This window comes from Argopecten irradians, chromosome 2 (assembly GCF_041381155.1).
Source record: "Argopecten irradians isolate NY chromosome 2, Ai_NY, whole genome shotgun sequence".
Taxonomy (NCBI): domain Eukaryota; kingdom Metazoa; phylum Mollusca; class Bivalvia; order Pectinida; family Pectinidae; genus Argopecten; species Argopecten irradians.
In genome coordinates this window covers 34,514,119-34,530,048 of record NC_091135.1, presented here as the reverse complement: position 1 = coordinate 34,530,048, position 15,930 = coordinate 34,514,119, and the positions used below count along the sequence as shown (strand labels likewise).

At 31.5% G+C, this 15,930-nt stretch overlaps 1 protein-coding gene across 2 annotated transcripts; it reads left to right on the top strand.

Annotated features, from left to right (window-relative positions):
- The first annotated feature begins 113 nt into the window (after nucleotides 1–113).
- Nucleotides 114–15,066, top strand: LOC138315263 (diacylglycerol O-acyltransferase 1-like). Of its 2 annotated transcripts, none has more exons than XM_069256152.1 (16): nucleotides 114–245; nucleotides 2,477–2,564; nucleotides 4,533–4,573; nucleotides 4,815–4,900; nucleotides 5,296–5,348; nucleotides 6,735–6,837; nucleotides 7,435–7,575; nucleotides 8,123–8,188; nucleotides 8,826–8,929; nucleotides 9,117–9,155; nucleotides 9,391–9,477; nucleotides 9,674–9,786; nucleotides 10,123–10,188; nucleotides 10,613–10,700; nucleotides 11,192–11,254; nucleotides 11,497–15,066. In XM_069256152.1, the coding sequence occupies exons 1-16, from the start codon at nucleotides 139–141 to the stop codon at nucleotides 11,653–11,655; spliced, it is 1,404 nt and encodes a 467-aa protein (XP_069112253.1). In that variant the 5' UTR covers nucleotides 114–138; the 3' UTR covers nucleotides 11,656–15,066. The 2 variants fall into 2 exon arrangements, with proteins under 2 accessions (XP_069112253.1, XP_069112252.1); XM_069256151.1 differs by lacking the exon at nucleotides 114–245 and adding an exon at nucleotides 450–1,276.
- Nucleotides 15,067–15,930: the final 864 nt, after the last annotated feature.

The window sequence follows — 15,930 nt, the reverse complement described above, 5'->3', positions numbered from 1 at the left end:
CAAAATATTTAAAAAAAATAATTAAGCAATTGTTATTTTCAAGGAATACATAAGATTATTAATTAGAAAGTGCTTTTTATTTATTTTTGAATGATTTGAGCGGTTTGTTTACAGATTTCATTCACTTCCGGGAACAAAATGGCCAGTCCAAAGACGAGAATGCGGCGGACTATAAGTTGTAATCATGTAGAAGACATGAATAAAAATGAGGTTAAAGAAAGAAGATCGAACCAGCCTGACAAACCGTGAGTTTTCCCTGTTTATTTCTGTAATCTATGCATACAGTGTCTGCATATCGACGTGTTGTTATCGTGTGAGTTCATGCGTGTTCCACGTGATATAGCATGACGTTTAGTCGTGTTTTGGAAATTCTTAGTACAATGCCGTCGTTTCATTGGCTAGCCGTTCTGTGGCATGTGATCGAAGTGTTTACATGCCATTTATATGTTAAGTAACTTAAGAGGTCAAAGGGTATACAGGTACGTACTCACTGTTGAGTGCTTCCCACAAAACCTGCATTACCTGTTCACGGAATAGCATAGTCTGAAAGCATGCAGCTGTTGCTGTAGTTGGTCTCATATATAAGTCTGTTGCTTTGACATAGCTCAGTAAAGTAAAACTCTTCACTCTTCACATAGCTCAGTGTGACAAGTATACAGTCAAATCTGTACTTGGTTAAAACCATTGTGACTTTGATTCTGGATTTTTATCCCAAATCTGATTGGTATATGGATTTATACTAGTGTTAATCATCAACACTACAGAAGGATTTTGTTGTGAATTTAGAGAAAACATATTTTATCATTATGTTAATCGAAGGAGATGAAGCTCAGCCTATTGCAGATGAGGCTTCAGTGGAATCGGACTCGGGGCACTCTGAACCTGAAGCCATCGGTGGCCCAATTCATTTCAGGAAATCTAAAGACTGCATTGAAATTCAGAAATTAATTCATGAAAACTATGAGAGAACTGAAATGGTCTGTTCGAAAAAAAGTGCGCAATATGAATCAGAGAATGAGGAAACTGGCTGTTGTAGTAAATGCCAGTTAAATCAAAGAAAGAATAGACCAAGAAAACATTCTAGTGATTCTGCCATTTCTGACATTAGCACAAGTAGTAGTGCTATCAGTGAACAAAGTGTTACAGATGAACAGAAATGTTCAGACATTCAATATTCTCCATCTGTCTTCAAGCATTTTATGCCAATCTGGTTATCAGAAATTCTTGAAGAGCCTGAATATACAATGGACACTAAAGATAAATCTAAAAAAGATCAGTAAGTTTTACTAAGTACTGTAAATTATAATAAAGTGTTAATTGCATTCTTGTAAGAATGAAAGCTCATGAATATTTTTTCTTTACTGGTATTTAAAAATAGCATGCATGCAATTGGAGCTGTATCGATTGAAGATATGGACAAAATATTGTATTGTTCATATACATTGATTGTAGCTTAATTGTCATTAACAAGTTTTAATTTAGTACATTAATGCTCGGCATCTTCTGAAAAGCGTGCTTGAGAATAAATAAATAAGTCTCATTTACGATCAAGAAAATTTATTAAACAAAAGATTAAGTTGCTTAAGTAAGAGCTTAAAGAAAAAAAAGTGGAGTTGAATTCCAAATCTGTATTATCAACATTTATATTCAATAAAAAATTACTGAGGTAAGCTTACATTGCTAAGGGGAGAGGGCATCACAAGGTTGTAAAACTTGTATATCCAAACCCTACTGACAACTTTTTATGACACAAATCAAAATCAAATTCAAATTAGACTTTTGTATTCATGATTAACCTGGTGAGGGATGATCAATAAGTCTGATTGAAAAACACAGAAAAATGTCCTATATACTAGACTACTTTAGGTTGTAACTTATGAAACAAAGTAGACTTACTTACATATTATTTAGTATTAAATTCACTATGTATTGTATTATAACATATAAGTACACGTATGTGCATCCCTACAGCTCCTTGAATTTAGGATATTCATCCTTTTCATGTGCATCCTGTTTAATTAGTCAGAGGTCAAGGGTGTTTGCTATCTAGTTAGATTATTAGCTTAAAATAATTGTCATTTTGTATGACCTTATAATACCTTATAAAATGAAAGTTTTAAACCCTTTTTTTACAGTGCAATTTGAATATTAAAGATGAAAATTTGATCACTCCCCACATATTTGGAGATTTCTAGGCCACTATAACCTACAGAACCTCAATAAGAAGTTCGGCATGGGCTATATACCAGTGAATATTTAGATGATTGTGACACTTAATTGTTGCATTATTATATCTAATAGTATTGCACAAAAATGTAATTAATCACAATGCATACTAATAACTGTTATTGCTATAGAAAAAAACCTTTATAAATTAATGTTTTGTATCATGAGCAATGCAACATATGAAATTAAGTACTAATCACAAAATTGATTATCTACTTTATTCTTAAATATGATTTTTTTTCCTCAACAGAATTCACAGACATGCTGACTCTCTGTTTAGTACTGCCAGTGGCTTTACCAATTACCGAGGCCTCTTGAACCTTTGTATTTTGTTGCTGGTAAGTTGCAGAATTTCTACTATTTGTTTAAAGAATATGTATTATGAGGTATTAAATACTATTAATTAATATGAATTGGTTACTTATTTATCAATTTCATTGAATTTGTAATTATAATTTCATTTTCTGTTTAGATTAGACATAAAAAGATATAATTACCAATAGTTTGTTTTAAATGTTGGATCCCTAAATTATCTCCCCTTCTGATTGAAATTGCCACTCACAATAGGATATACAGTGTATATAGTGCAAACTAAAAATCATATGAAGGACTGTGATTTTAACACCATGCAGATATCTGCAAAGTGAGGGGTGTTTTATCCTTGAATATAAATCATAATATAGATATGAATGAATTGCAACTAGGTGAAGTATTAAAGTTTTATTCTGCATCGCGGATTACTCTCATTATTGTTTGGGAGGGAATTTACCCAAAGTTTCAATATTAAAATAGAGAAAATAACATTTTGCCTTTTAATATAAAGCTTTGGTGGTATGATTATTTTAAATCACAGAAAATAGGGATAATAAGTAGGAAGTTGAGAGTGAAAAGTCTAACATTAACCTCAAATTAACATACCAGTTTTGCATGGGTCATGCATGTCCTCTCTGTACTAAATTAATATTTTACTGGAAACACATGGTGGTCGCGATCTCATTACCAAAAGATCACAAAAGTTGGCAGACAAATTGATATTTTTTCAATAAACTACAGGTGATATATAAATGTATGGGTGAACCATAACTAAATAACCATGCATTAAGCATTTATATATTTATAAAAGTATCAAGGTAAAGGCCCTGTATGAATTATCATAACTAATAATGCATATGTGTCACTGCCAAGGTGAAGGTTGTGGCTAAAGTGCTGTGTATATATTTTAAAATTGTGTCTATACATCGGACATAATCTCTGCATGTATTGTCAACTTGCTAAGCTAAAATAGAACTTAAATTGATATAATGTTAAGAACTTTTGTTTATAAATCCATTAGAATTTTCAAAATATTATCTATCACTAACAATTATTAAAAGCAATTCTCGATACTGATTTAATTAAAATGTTGATTTTTGTTGTTTAAGTTTTTCATAAATGAAAAGCTTGCATCATCATTTCAAATTTCAAATATGTGACTAGACATTGAACCCCTGGCCAACATTCAAGTTCTCTTTTATCTCATTGAACTTGAACTTGAAATGTATTACCTTTATCACCCACAATACCCTGGATAGTGCCAATACTGCAGGGTTGATATATCAGTGTTAATGCTGGGTATTTTACAATGTTGTCCTTGAACTTAGTTTCAAAGACGCATGTACATACAAAGGATCAGCTGACAGGAAATTTCCCTGTTTCGTAACATTATGTAGAATCTAGTAATAGTTTATGCATCAAAACAGTTCCTGTTATCTAGATCCATATCCAATGCATTTAGAAATAATTGAATCGTAATGTTACTAGTTGTGAAATATAATTAAAAAAAACTTAATTCAAAATTGTGGATTTGTCAATTCAAATAAAGAATAACAATATACCTGACTTTGTGTTTAGATTTTAACTCTTTATGATTAATAAAGCTGTGGTTGTTTAATTAAGATATGTCAGATTTTGGTGATTGGTGTTTCTGGATAGAACTATCAACCAATTAACGCAGACTGTCATGCACTTGCATACATATGGACATCAAACTCAAATATTTATGTAGATATAATTTGGTGAACTATATGTAGTGATAGCATATCCGATTACCACTCGACAATACTTTGTCCACTTAATTGATATAATACATCATCATGGAATATTTAACTATTTTATTTTTTTTGGGGGGGGGGGGGGGAATCATAGGATCTATTTCAAAATAAGACAAAATTAATGTACAGTAAACTAATTATCAAAATAAGTCTGTTGTCATTTGATCACACTTATCCATAAAATTACGCTATTGATTATTTCCTTTTTCTTCATAGGTTTTGGCTAATACAAGACTCTTCTTGGAAAATATTTTAAAGTAAGTACAAAAATGCTAGGAGTGCAGGAAATAGTTAATGAAAATATCCTAAAATAGTAACAATTAACCCAAAAATAGGAACAATTAACCTAAATCGAGATACATTGTATATGCTACCCAAGTACTCATTTGCTTTACTGTTACTAGTGTTAGATTAAATTACACTGAAGAAAATTAGAATTTTAGTGGTTATATTATCGAATGACTGAAGAGTATTTGAATATAATTTATTTTTAAACAGATATGGTATACTGATAGATCCATTAAAGGTCATACAGTTGTTCCTGTCTCAGCCATACAGCTGGCCAAATATCTGTCTTGTCCTAGGTAAGTAGATCTCTTTAAAATGTCAATCATTTCACACCAAACAATATGTATAATTCACTGATAGTAAGGATACTTACCAGTTTGCTGAATTTTTGCCAAGGCTTAAGATATTTTGGTGTGCTATATTTATATGCTTTATTCAAGAGAAATCAATATTTCATGCCACACATACAGGTAGATACAATATAACAATGTTGAAAAAAAAAATCAAAATCACTGAATTGATATTTTTTAACTAATAATCAAATTAAAGAAATGAAAAATATAAATTAGAGCATGCAATGCAATTAGGATAACAGTCATATTGTTGTTGGAAATCCATGCAATTTTTTTTATTTTTGCAGTTTCATGTATATTTGTGTTGAGAAATATATAATGAGATATTTGATTTGTAGGTGCTGGGGTCTTTACATTAGTAGCTTTCTACACAGAATGCTTGCTATCTAAGGTAAGCATATAAGTGGCACTTGATTTATTATCTATCTGAATTGACCTTGACCTTCTATCTGGTTTTTCTGAACCCGAAGGTAGACAGCCTCATAAAGTTCACCTCAGGTGATTGTCTTCCTGTCTATCCTTCAGACTCAATCCGACCAGGTAGATATACAAGTACTTATACACATATCTGAGCTGTATAAATCAACCCTGCAGCGGTATGACCTATTTGTAAACTACTATACTTTGTATACTACAATTTTACTATCAGCATACATATGACATACTGTTGATTGTCTTCCATATTTGGTTATTGTATAATATATATAGAAATATCTAGAGTAGTGCAGATATGATTATTACATGTAAATGGACTGAGGGCAACAGAAATAGCTTTGATTTCTATATATGTTTTTATTTCAAGGAAATTCAAAATATGAACTTGGTGACTGAAAGATGTACCGTAAAAGATGACAAGCAATATATGATTTTATCTTTATAAATCTGGTTCCATTCAAGAGTCACATCAACAACTATTACAGAATGTATTACCCTAGAAATAGTTAAGATGATATCTTATCAATAGGAAGCCTTTTTGTTATCCCTATAATCTGGCTTAAAAAATATGTTGCTTTAGATGCCTGAGTTATAAGCTGTTGAAAGATTTTTGTATAAAACCTTTTCAACTTATCTTCAAATAAAGGTATTTATCTGATTACCGATAATCCTAAGGTATCTGGCAGATATACCAGGGATTATTGGTTAGACAATCATGTACCAGTTTTATTGCCTACATGACTCCATCTATTGCCAGGTTTTGTCTCTCACTAGTATTTTGCTTCCTGGTCTCTTGATCTTTAGTTAAGTAACAAATACTTATGTACTTAATATGATATAGATAGATTATGCATGATCAAGATAGGTACCATAGACAGATATGATGTATGATAAAGATAGACAGTCACTTGATGTGAAGCCAGATTTATTCAAAGCTATCACAAGTATTTCATAGTGTACATGATTATCAGTGATAGGGTTTGTAGTCTGAATAGTTATTTTTTTTTAAATATCATTAAAGTTTATTTGCATGCATTGAACTTAACTAAAAGAATATGCAGTGTGGAAAATTAAATGACAAAAAAATATATTCATTGATTTAAAAGCAAATGAAATAAAAAGCTTGTGTTCTTATTTGACAGTTGGTTGAGCTATTGGTTCTTAGTAAAAGGAGCAGTAGGACGTTTGTCATTATGATTAAATGTTTGATTCAGCAATTATTTTCTTTAACTTAGAGCATAAAATATTGATGAAATGAAATGGTCACATTGATAGAATGACAGGCACCTCTACTATTACAATACATGACACTATGTACATTTCTTTGTGTTGTATTTGATAGGATTATATCTCGGAGAGGTTTGGCTTCCTTGTACACGCCACCAATCTAAGTCTGCTGCTGATCATCCCGGCCGGTGTGATCCTCTATCTCCACCCATTCCCAGGTACGATCGTTACCATGGTAACAATTTATGTTAAGATTTTAAACTCTATACCTGGTTATCTTTGTATCCATAATAACAATGCCAAAAGTCAAGTAAATGCCCGGTAACTATTCTTGTCTGTTATGATTATGCATAGTGATGTCCCCAAGTAAAATAAATTTCTGTAACCACACTGTTTGCCACGGTTACCAATTGACTGCCGTACAATTCTCAGATACATGAATTCTATCAATGCCAGACCCCATTTTAAATATTTTTACAACCCTGGTCTCTTTATAATGGTACGGATATGTCTTTTCTCTCCTTGACTTCAGTATGTTTCATTTATCCTTAATTTGCAGGCCATTTTTTTGCAATTTGATCATGAAATGAGAAAATGAAGCCATTCTTAACTTTTGCAATCTGGCTTATGGTATCTTTGATTCAATCAATTTTCGTGATGTCACAGTAGTAATGACACATGAAATCGTGAAAATATCACCCGGTGTGAATAACCAGCTAGTATGTGGTCTGTTGGTTTGTACATCTGGTTGAAGCTCTGTGTAATTCTTTCAAAATCTGATTCTCGCGTAGTGACCAGTCTTGTTTTCTTTGCAGCATTTTCGTGTGTAACATGTGCAATATACACAATTTCCTTCCTCAAACTGGTGTCCTATGCAAGTGTCAACAAATGGTGCCGCCAGAAAAAGGGAGACGGAAAGAAAATGAGACGTAGCAGGTCTATGTCAGAAAGTCCAAGTAAGTCTAATATTTGTTGGTCAAAATCTTCCATTTTCTTGATATAGCAGTGTACAAACCGACTTAAACTAATCAAGTAGTATTGGTGTGGCCAGGACATTTCTTATCCTCATAGTTTTGTCATAATCCATGGCAGCAAATATGTATATCCATAATTTCATGATGTTACAATGATTAAAAGATAAAGGTCCTTTAACATATCTACCCCTAAAGACACGTTTAGATCTTCTGAAACACAAAATAGACTAGATAGAATAAGAAATTGTAGGGGTGAATGGGTTTAGCTGATGAAATAGTTTTTAAAAGGCGATAACCTGGATTGGTAGATTCCAGGAGTTGCTATTCCCATGTGTTTAATTGGTTTTCTACATAATGTTATTAAGATAATTAAAAAGCTAAAATTATATCAAAAGTTTATTATGTGAATTTCATTGGCATTTTGTGCTTTTGACATTTTTGCTGCGTTTCTTGTGAGATATTCTTGATAATGGTATAGGCATTGTTTATTTTGAGTTAGATCAATAAAAATACTTAATTTCATTTACAGAGTTTGGTGTCAATGGACATGTGGCTACCATCATCAAGTCATACCCCGACAACCTTACACAAAGTGGTAAGTACTCTTAAAATCAAGGTCATCTGAAAATATGTAGAGTGTAGGTCAAGGTCAAATCTAACTTGTTTTCCAAGGTCAAGTATTTTATGGAGTATATAAAAATCCCTTTAATGGTTATTTATTTGTTCTACCGTGATAATTGCCGGGGTTACATAATTTACACGTGCTCCATTATCATTATACCCTAATAACCTCAACAAAATAAAAATCCATTCCTTGTATTTACAGTTTTTAACATAAATGAATATTATTTATTCTCGCGACAGTTGCATAATTTTTATTAAAATACCCATATTTTTTACTCTCCCATCATCATCAACGAATTCGATTGAACAGCTGATTGGAATCGAGTCATTGATATGTTCCCACCAAATGTGAGGTCATGACCCCACATTGCTACGCCAATGACTATTCCCATAACAATAGAATCACCGCAGGTGTTGTATTATCATTATACACTGATAATGATAATACTAGAAAGCATGGTTTTTGAGTCCATGTCAGCGTAAACTGTAAATATTCCAAAGTATGTAAAAAAATAAATGTACATTAAATTCCAGCAATTTTTTACCAACTTTTTTTTATAAGTAGATAAAACATTGATAATATAGATAGAGACATGACTTTGTTTCAGATTTGTGGTACTTTATGGTGGCCCCTACATTGTGCTATGAGCTGAACTTTCCCCGTTCGCTGAGAATAAGGAAACGTTTCCTCATCAAAAGAATTGTTGAAATGGTAAGCTTTTCATAAAATTTCTATATGAACTAGTACTCCTGCTACAAGATGATCAAAATGTAAACAGGAACAAACAATAATTAATAGATTGTGGGTAGGAAAGACATTCAAGTATGGTAGATTTATAATAGTTAGAATAAGTATGGTTGTTTAAATATTATTAATTTATATTTATTTTATTTTCCAGCTATTTTTGTCACAGTTGATGCTCGGCCTAATCCAACAGGTAAGCGTTAAAAAGATGTTTTAGTTTTGTTAAGGGGAGATAATCTTTAATTCTAGAATTTCAAAGTAAGGTGAGATAATCTCCAAGTATGGAATTTCAAAGCAGGTGGAGATAATTTGTAATTATGATAAGTAGCTTTTAAGAAGTGTGAGTTGATAAAATCTTTTTGAAGTAATAGGACTACAATGCATTTTGTTTAGTTAGAGATAACAAATGAAATTTAAATGTTTTGCAGTGGATTGTACCTACCGTACAAAATTCAATGCGGCCATTACATGACATGGAAATGTCTCGTGTCCTTGAAAGACTACTAAAACTGGCAGTAAGTACAAAAATATTTTATTCGAAGTTGCAATAGATCTTAATTGTTTAAACATTTCTTTCCATACCTAGTTTATGCAAAAGATTTTCAATGTTTCTTGTATAATCCATAACAAGGGATAAATCTATGTAGAAATCATGTGGAAACTTTATCAAATCCTAGTTAGAAGTTAGGATTTAGTGTTTTTGTTTTGTAGGTACCTAACCACCTGATTTGGTTGATATTTTTCTACTGGGGCTTTCATTCCTGTCTGAACGTGTCAGCAGAGCTGCTGAAATTCGGTGACAGAGAGTTCTACAAGGATTGGTGGTAAGTTGTCATGGCTACCATCTATCTGGGTAACCAAACCCATGAACTGCTGATTTGATATTCAGTCAATAGTTTCTCTTGAATTTATTAAGAATTTATGATTGTGTAATGGTTAAAATGGTAAAGAATGTTTGGATGACAGATTTTTGTTGTAAGATGAATAGATTCTACTTACAGTGCTATAGGACTTTGGGTAGTTATTCAAATGAATTATGGTAACCATAAATATTGTCTTTCATATTCTACAACTATGTAAAACAGGGATCTGTTATATAAATATTACTGTAATTACTGAAAATTTTAGTCTAAGAGCAATGCATTGTGTCTCTGTAACAGGAATGCAGAGTCCGTTACAGAGTTCTGGCAGACTTGGAACATTCCAGTACACCGTTGGTGTGTCAGGTAATTAAACTGCTCTAAAATCTGGTGCCCACACAAATAAGCAACACATTTCCACTACACTGGACATCTGATGTCAAAAGATTATTTGTTAAACAACAATACAGTCGACTCGGTCTTGAATGGACTTCTACTGGACTAATTCAGCTCGAGTTGTCAACTTTACAATTGTGTAACAGAATCCAGATAAGCAATATAATAGTGTGAAATTGAAGTTGATTTACAAAAAATTACCTATTCAACTGACTCTGAAGATTGTGGTCAATGTTTCAAGCTTTTCTCTAGAAAATATGCATTAAATCCTTTATTTGGAGATCAAAATCTGACAGACGTCCAGTTTAGACAGCACATGTCTCATAGATCTATCATAGAAACCGAAAAACAACTTACGTTTGTAAGTTTTAAATAAGAATTATTTGTCTTACAGACACCTGTACAAACCCCTGGTAAAGAGAGGATATTCAAAACAGCTGGCTTCTGTTTTGGTTTTCGCTATGTCCGCATTTTTCCATGAGGTAAATATGACATAATTTTAATATTCGATGACACAATGTAGAGTTTAGATAGCTTGTAAAGAGACAAAGTTTGGTGAAATTAACTGTACTTACAGTATCTTTCATTTGGGATATATGTTCAGCAATAAGAATTATTAAAATTGTTATCTTATATATTATGCAAACAGTAACTATTACATGATACTGCATTCAAACCAATAAGCGCCCATGTCCCTATAAGCGCCACTCCCCTTTTTTGAGGCCTCAATTTTATTTACCTTGATTTAAATACAGACTGAAACTGTGAAAACAGTGTAGATTTCTCTTTGACTATTTGATTTCTTATGCAAATTGATTAATGTCTCTGTACAATAAGATTTTGTGATATGTTAGCCCAAATTTGGTAGGGCCCTTTCATTTCTTTGTTTTTTTAAGGGCCATGGGTGCTTAATTATCGAGTAGAATAGGATATATATGGCGCATATTGTAAAAATGTATGTCAATCTTTACAGTACCTTGTTAGCGTCCCTCTGAGAATGTTTCGGGTCTGGGCTTTTCTCGCCATGTTAGGACAGGTAAGTCATCCTTGTTATACTCAATAGAGATGAAAGTTATTATTATAACAAATGTAGGTAAGCATTAAGTCTTGTATTCAGGCACAAATACAATATTTTCTGATAATTTCTGATAACACATTTACGCAGATCGACTACCTAGGATTTGTGTATGATGTTACATTAAATGTGGAATTTATTAATAGCTTTGATATTATCGCATGATGAGAAAAAGATTTGTAAGAAATTATGTTCTTTTGTAGGTCCCCTTGGCACAGTTTGTGAACAAATACATCCATGGGAAATATGCCAATATGGTGGTATGGCTGTCTTTAATCCTAGGCCAGCCTATCGCCATTTTCTGCTACGTCCATGATTACTATATGATACACTTTGCCCCGGTAGCAAATCAGACTGTTTAGCTTGACTTTTGGAAACTGTCTGAATGTAAAAAAAGACAAATATTCCTTTATCAATTGTATGAATGAGACCTGAGTTAATGTGATTTGTAAAGAATTAACTGCTGTTTATTCAGAATGCGAGACAATTTGACCACAGACTTGGTTCTGTCTGAAGAGTGCTGATTATTATAATTATTATTCAATGTCTGTAAGACAGTCAACATTATAGCTTTACATAATGTATGTGAGAGAAAACCTGCTGTTACCAACTGTAAGGTACTTTATAACTTAGTTATGTATTCGTATGTGTGAGTTCATTCAACATATCCATGATAGCCTAGGTTTGGTGTTCTCTTTGCTCTTTTCTTCCATGTTGAAATCTTGATTATATTTCTTCATTACCGTAAGTGATATGCTATGTTCTTGTGGTAAAGAAAAATTTGAAAAAATAAAAATAAAGTTAAGCATACATGTATTTGGTTGAATATTATACAACTAGGTCATTCGGCCATTCATGTCCTTACAAAATGTTGAGATCATGCATAACTTTAGAACACCCACTAAATATGTCTTTGTGACTGAACCAGCAATTGAAGAAGGAAAATCAATTACAATAAAAGTGAACACTGCTTCTGGACTATGACGTATAATAAGAGTTGTTTTGAAAGTTATCATATAAAGTGCATCTGACTGCTGTACACTAGTAGAGAAGAATGAAAGAAAAATAGTCCGAGATATTACATAATTTAGTGTTTATCTAATGAATGTTGATTTATTGCTAAGACACTAACAATGCAAATGCATGAAGATCTCATATACTGTATCTCCATTTAAGTTTGACTTCTGTCCCAGAGAACAGAATATTAGAAATCTAATTTGAAGAGGAACATTTATTAGCTATAAACTAGAACAATTTTTTATATATTTGGTAGTAGGATTTCGGCTCTGTTAATTCATTTTTCGTGTTGTTTGTGTTAATTCCTGAAACAAACATTGGGAACAACTGCTTCAAAACTTTACAGGTATAATAAATTTAACTGGTAGTCTGAGAAAAATTATAATGACAAAACAAAACAATTATTTATTGGTGTAAGGTTTCTATGTAAATTTTCTTTAGTTAGCTGGACAATTTTTTACAATGTTGCTGTCCAACAGGTGAAAGTTTGACTGGGCCTGGATAATGTTTTTTAGTTGTTATTGATATGATATTGATTTATAAGACAATCAAGTGACATCGTGCAATCATGAGGTCTTTCTAAAATGAAACTTAATGATTTCCTAAATAGTTATCATGTGTGTCAAAACTTTCGAAGGGAATGCAAAGTACGATTTTCATAATTTCAATCTTCCATGAAACAGTAAATAGCTTTAAAAAAGTCATCCCCAAGGGAAAGGTTGTTGATAGTGGTTAAGGTTAACAACACTTGTGTAAATAAACAACTTTGTTTTGCAAATATTAAGAAATACTGTATGCATAGAGAGCATCTATAGGTTTGACTAAATTGTCTAAGCAGCAGAAGGAGTATTCATTAATCTAAAATGCATTCAGACTTAGAAGCATGATTAATTAACAAATTAAAACTGTATTTTTTTTTTATTTCAATGCAGTAATCAAGTAATTTAATAATAAAGGTATATGAGAATTAATTAGGCCTTGTGTTTATCTAGCTTGTACGATACTCAGGTTTAGGAACAGATTTTCTATAATTCTACTTGTACATAGAATTTATCATGTTCCTGTTAAATATATATAAATATATATCTACTATTGAATTTTGTATATTTTTAGTATTTATGTGTATAGTATTGACAGTAGAAATGTGATTTTGTAAAAATGTTTTATCTTTTCAATCTTTCATCATAATATATCAATATCAATGATTATTCAATTTGTTTGAAATAAGATAATTGTATTATATATATTAATCAATATATAACTTGTATACTTAACAATTTTGTGTGTATATTACCTGCTAATTTTTTTCTGTCTACTGGGGTACATTTAATATTACTGGTATGTGGTATATTCTGTTGTTTGAACTTGTATTTTGCTGTGACTTGCGATAAGTACTACAAATTCGTGGATATTTGATTTTTATGAGTTCTGATTTATTGAATTAATTTTTCCAGCTGCTTTCAAATATGTGGTGACACATTTTGCTGAAATTCCTCTGACCTCACAAATAAATTACACAGATCATTAAATTAATTTGATGAACAGTACCATGTGACTGCTATGGTTAATTCTTATTTAAAATTAACAGCTTTCTCTGCATATTACATAAATATCTTCTCTTGAGAGTAGTTTTGTGTGCATGAATAATTTTGTTTTCTCTGAGGAATATGACATAATGATCAAACAATTATCAATTCACATTTACCTTACTGCAAGAACTCAGTAATATACAATAATAAAAATGTGTAAAGAGTGAAATTTGCAAGGAATTTTTTATGACTTTGTTGTGCTTTAATTTAAATAATTTTACTGTTTAGGCATTTATGTAAATTACTTACAAAATATACACTTGTATCAAATTTTGCTGAAAATCAAATTCATAAAGTATGCAGTCCGAATTCAATTGTTTCATTATCATTTTGATAATCATGTGTATAAAGATTTATTTGTTCATCTTTCAGATTTTTCATCTGGGCCTCCCGTGGTCCTTTTTTGATGAACCTCATGCTACTTAATTGAACAAAATTAAACTGTTCATCATACGCAACTATCAATACCATGATGGAAATTCCGTACATTGCGTAACAATACATAGTTTACTTAAAACTTGTAAATATTTTCTTACTTACTGTGATATCACATTTATGTATATACAAATAAATCCACGTTTGTTATTTTGTCTCCAACTATATATTAATCTTGTAGCTATAGATGTTCAGAGACAAAATGTGAAACTAGATCAACTCTTTCTAGTATAAAAGCTAACTCAAAACCCTGTACATCTGTTGTTAGTTTGTCACAGGGGTTGTTTATAGTGAACATATTACACTGGTTTTCTCTCATGATTATCATAATAGTTTACATTCCGTACGTCAATTAAAAATTAATTGCTTTAGCATAAACTATTGATATAATTTGTTGTAAACAAAAAGGTAATTAGATGACCTTTTTGGTTGTATTTTTGTTATGTCAGCTACTGTATTTGTAAACATTCATCTATTATAAATCATAATATACATTTATTAATGATATTTTATGCATTTATTGAATGAAAACATTTAAATGCTGAAATATTTTTGTAAGAAGGTGCTATTTTTGTAGTAACTCTTTTATGTAGGTATTAAATTCTACTCAAATCGTGCGACATAATTTCTAAGATTTGCCATGACCTTCACATTGTATTATTTAGCTAGATTCTGTCAGCTTTATGTGATGGTGTAATTTCATTAAAATAATATTGGTTGAAACAACCTAGAGATATTGGTGTTATTTTCATCACACAAACATCAACATAACAATTATGATACTGTAGACAGACTTTCTGTAGTGTGTGATTTACTTTTGTGAATTTTGCGATCCAAATAAATTTGCGAAAAATTTATCTACACGAATTAAGATTTACATCATTGTTTCTGATTGGAATTTCCAGACAATTGTTTAATTTGGGAATGTTAATTTTGCAAACCTGTTTTGAAATGGAAATGTCGAAATTTAGTAGCCACACCAGAAAGTTGGTTTACAGTACATGGAATTGTTTAAGATTCAAAATGGATCAGTACATAAGATTTGCCATGAATGACTGTCAAAGGATGTGTCAGTATCCGATTCACTGGTACGTGAGAATAAGGTAACAAATACCATGACGACATGACAAATGGAAGTACAGTTTAAATTGATGGCATACTGGTACTGACTGCGAAGATATCAACTCGGCTGGGCCCACTCATCTCTTCTAAAAAAACATGCTTCCTTCCGCTAATCCGTCTACCGGTAGTTTCATTGGCGACAGTAATAGTAACTTTTGAAATATTAAGGATGCTGCATTTGACTAGGTGTTGCAACCCTTGTGTGGGATTGGCAAATCAAATGACCCAAATGCGACCATAGTGTTGTGTAATTGGGTCTTGAACACACTCGCCACTTTGCTGGGAATGAACATCATGACGTCACAAAGATGGTTGATAGAGGCAAATTAAACCCATAAGTAAAGTGTTTAAATGATGAAAATTACTTTCGATATATAAATATGTTGAGGTAACACGCAGAATATGAAACTTTCACAGAAGTAGAAACATGCTAACAGAAATTTTAATAAAGTTTCGGCAAATAACTCTAGAATG

What these genes read in the sequence shown, in the direction of transcription:
- LOC138315263 (XM_069256151.1), top strand. Translation starts at nt 807, where the DNA reads ATGTTAATCGAAGGAGATGAAGCTCAGCCTATTGCAGATGAGGCTTCA. An exon ending in GATAAATCTAAAAAAGATCA is followed by an intron (nt 1,277 to 2,476) that starts GTAAGTTTTACT and finishes TTTCCTCAACAG; the next exon opens with AATTCACAGACATGCTGACT. An exon ending in AAATATCTGTCTTGTCCTAG is followed by an intron (nt 4,901 to 5,295) that starts GTAAGTAGATCT and finishes TTTGATTTGTAG; the next exon opens with GTGCTGGGGTCTTTACATTA.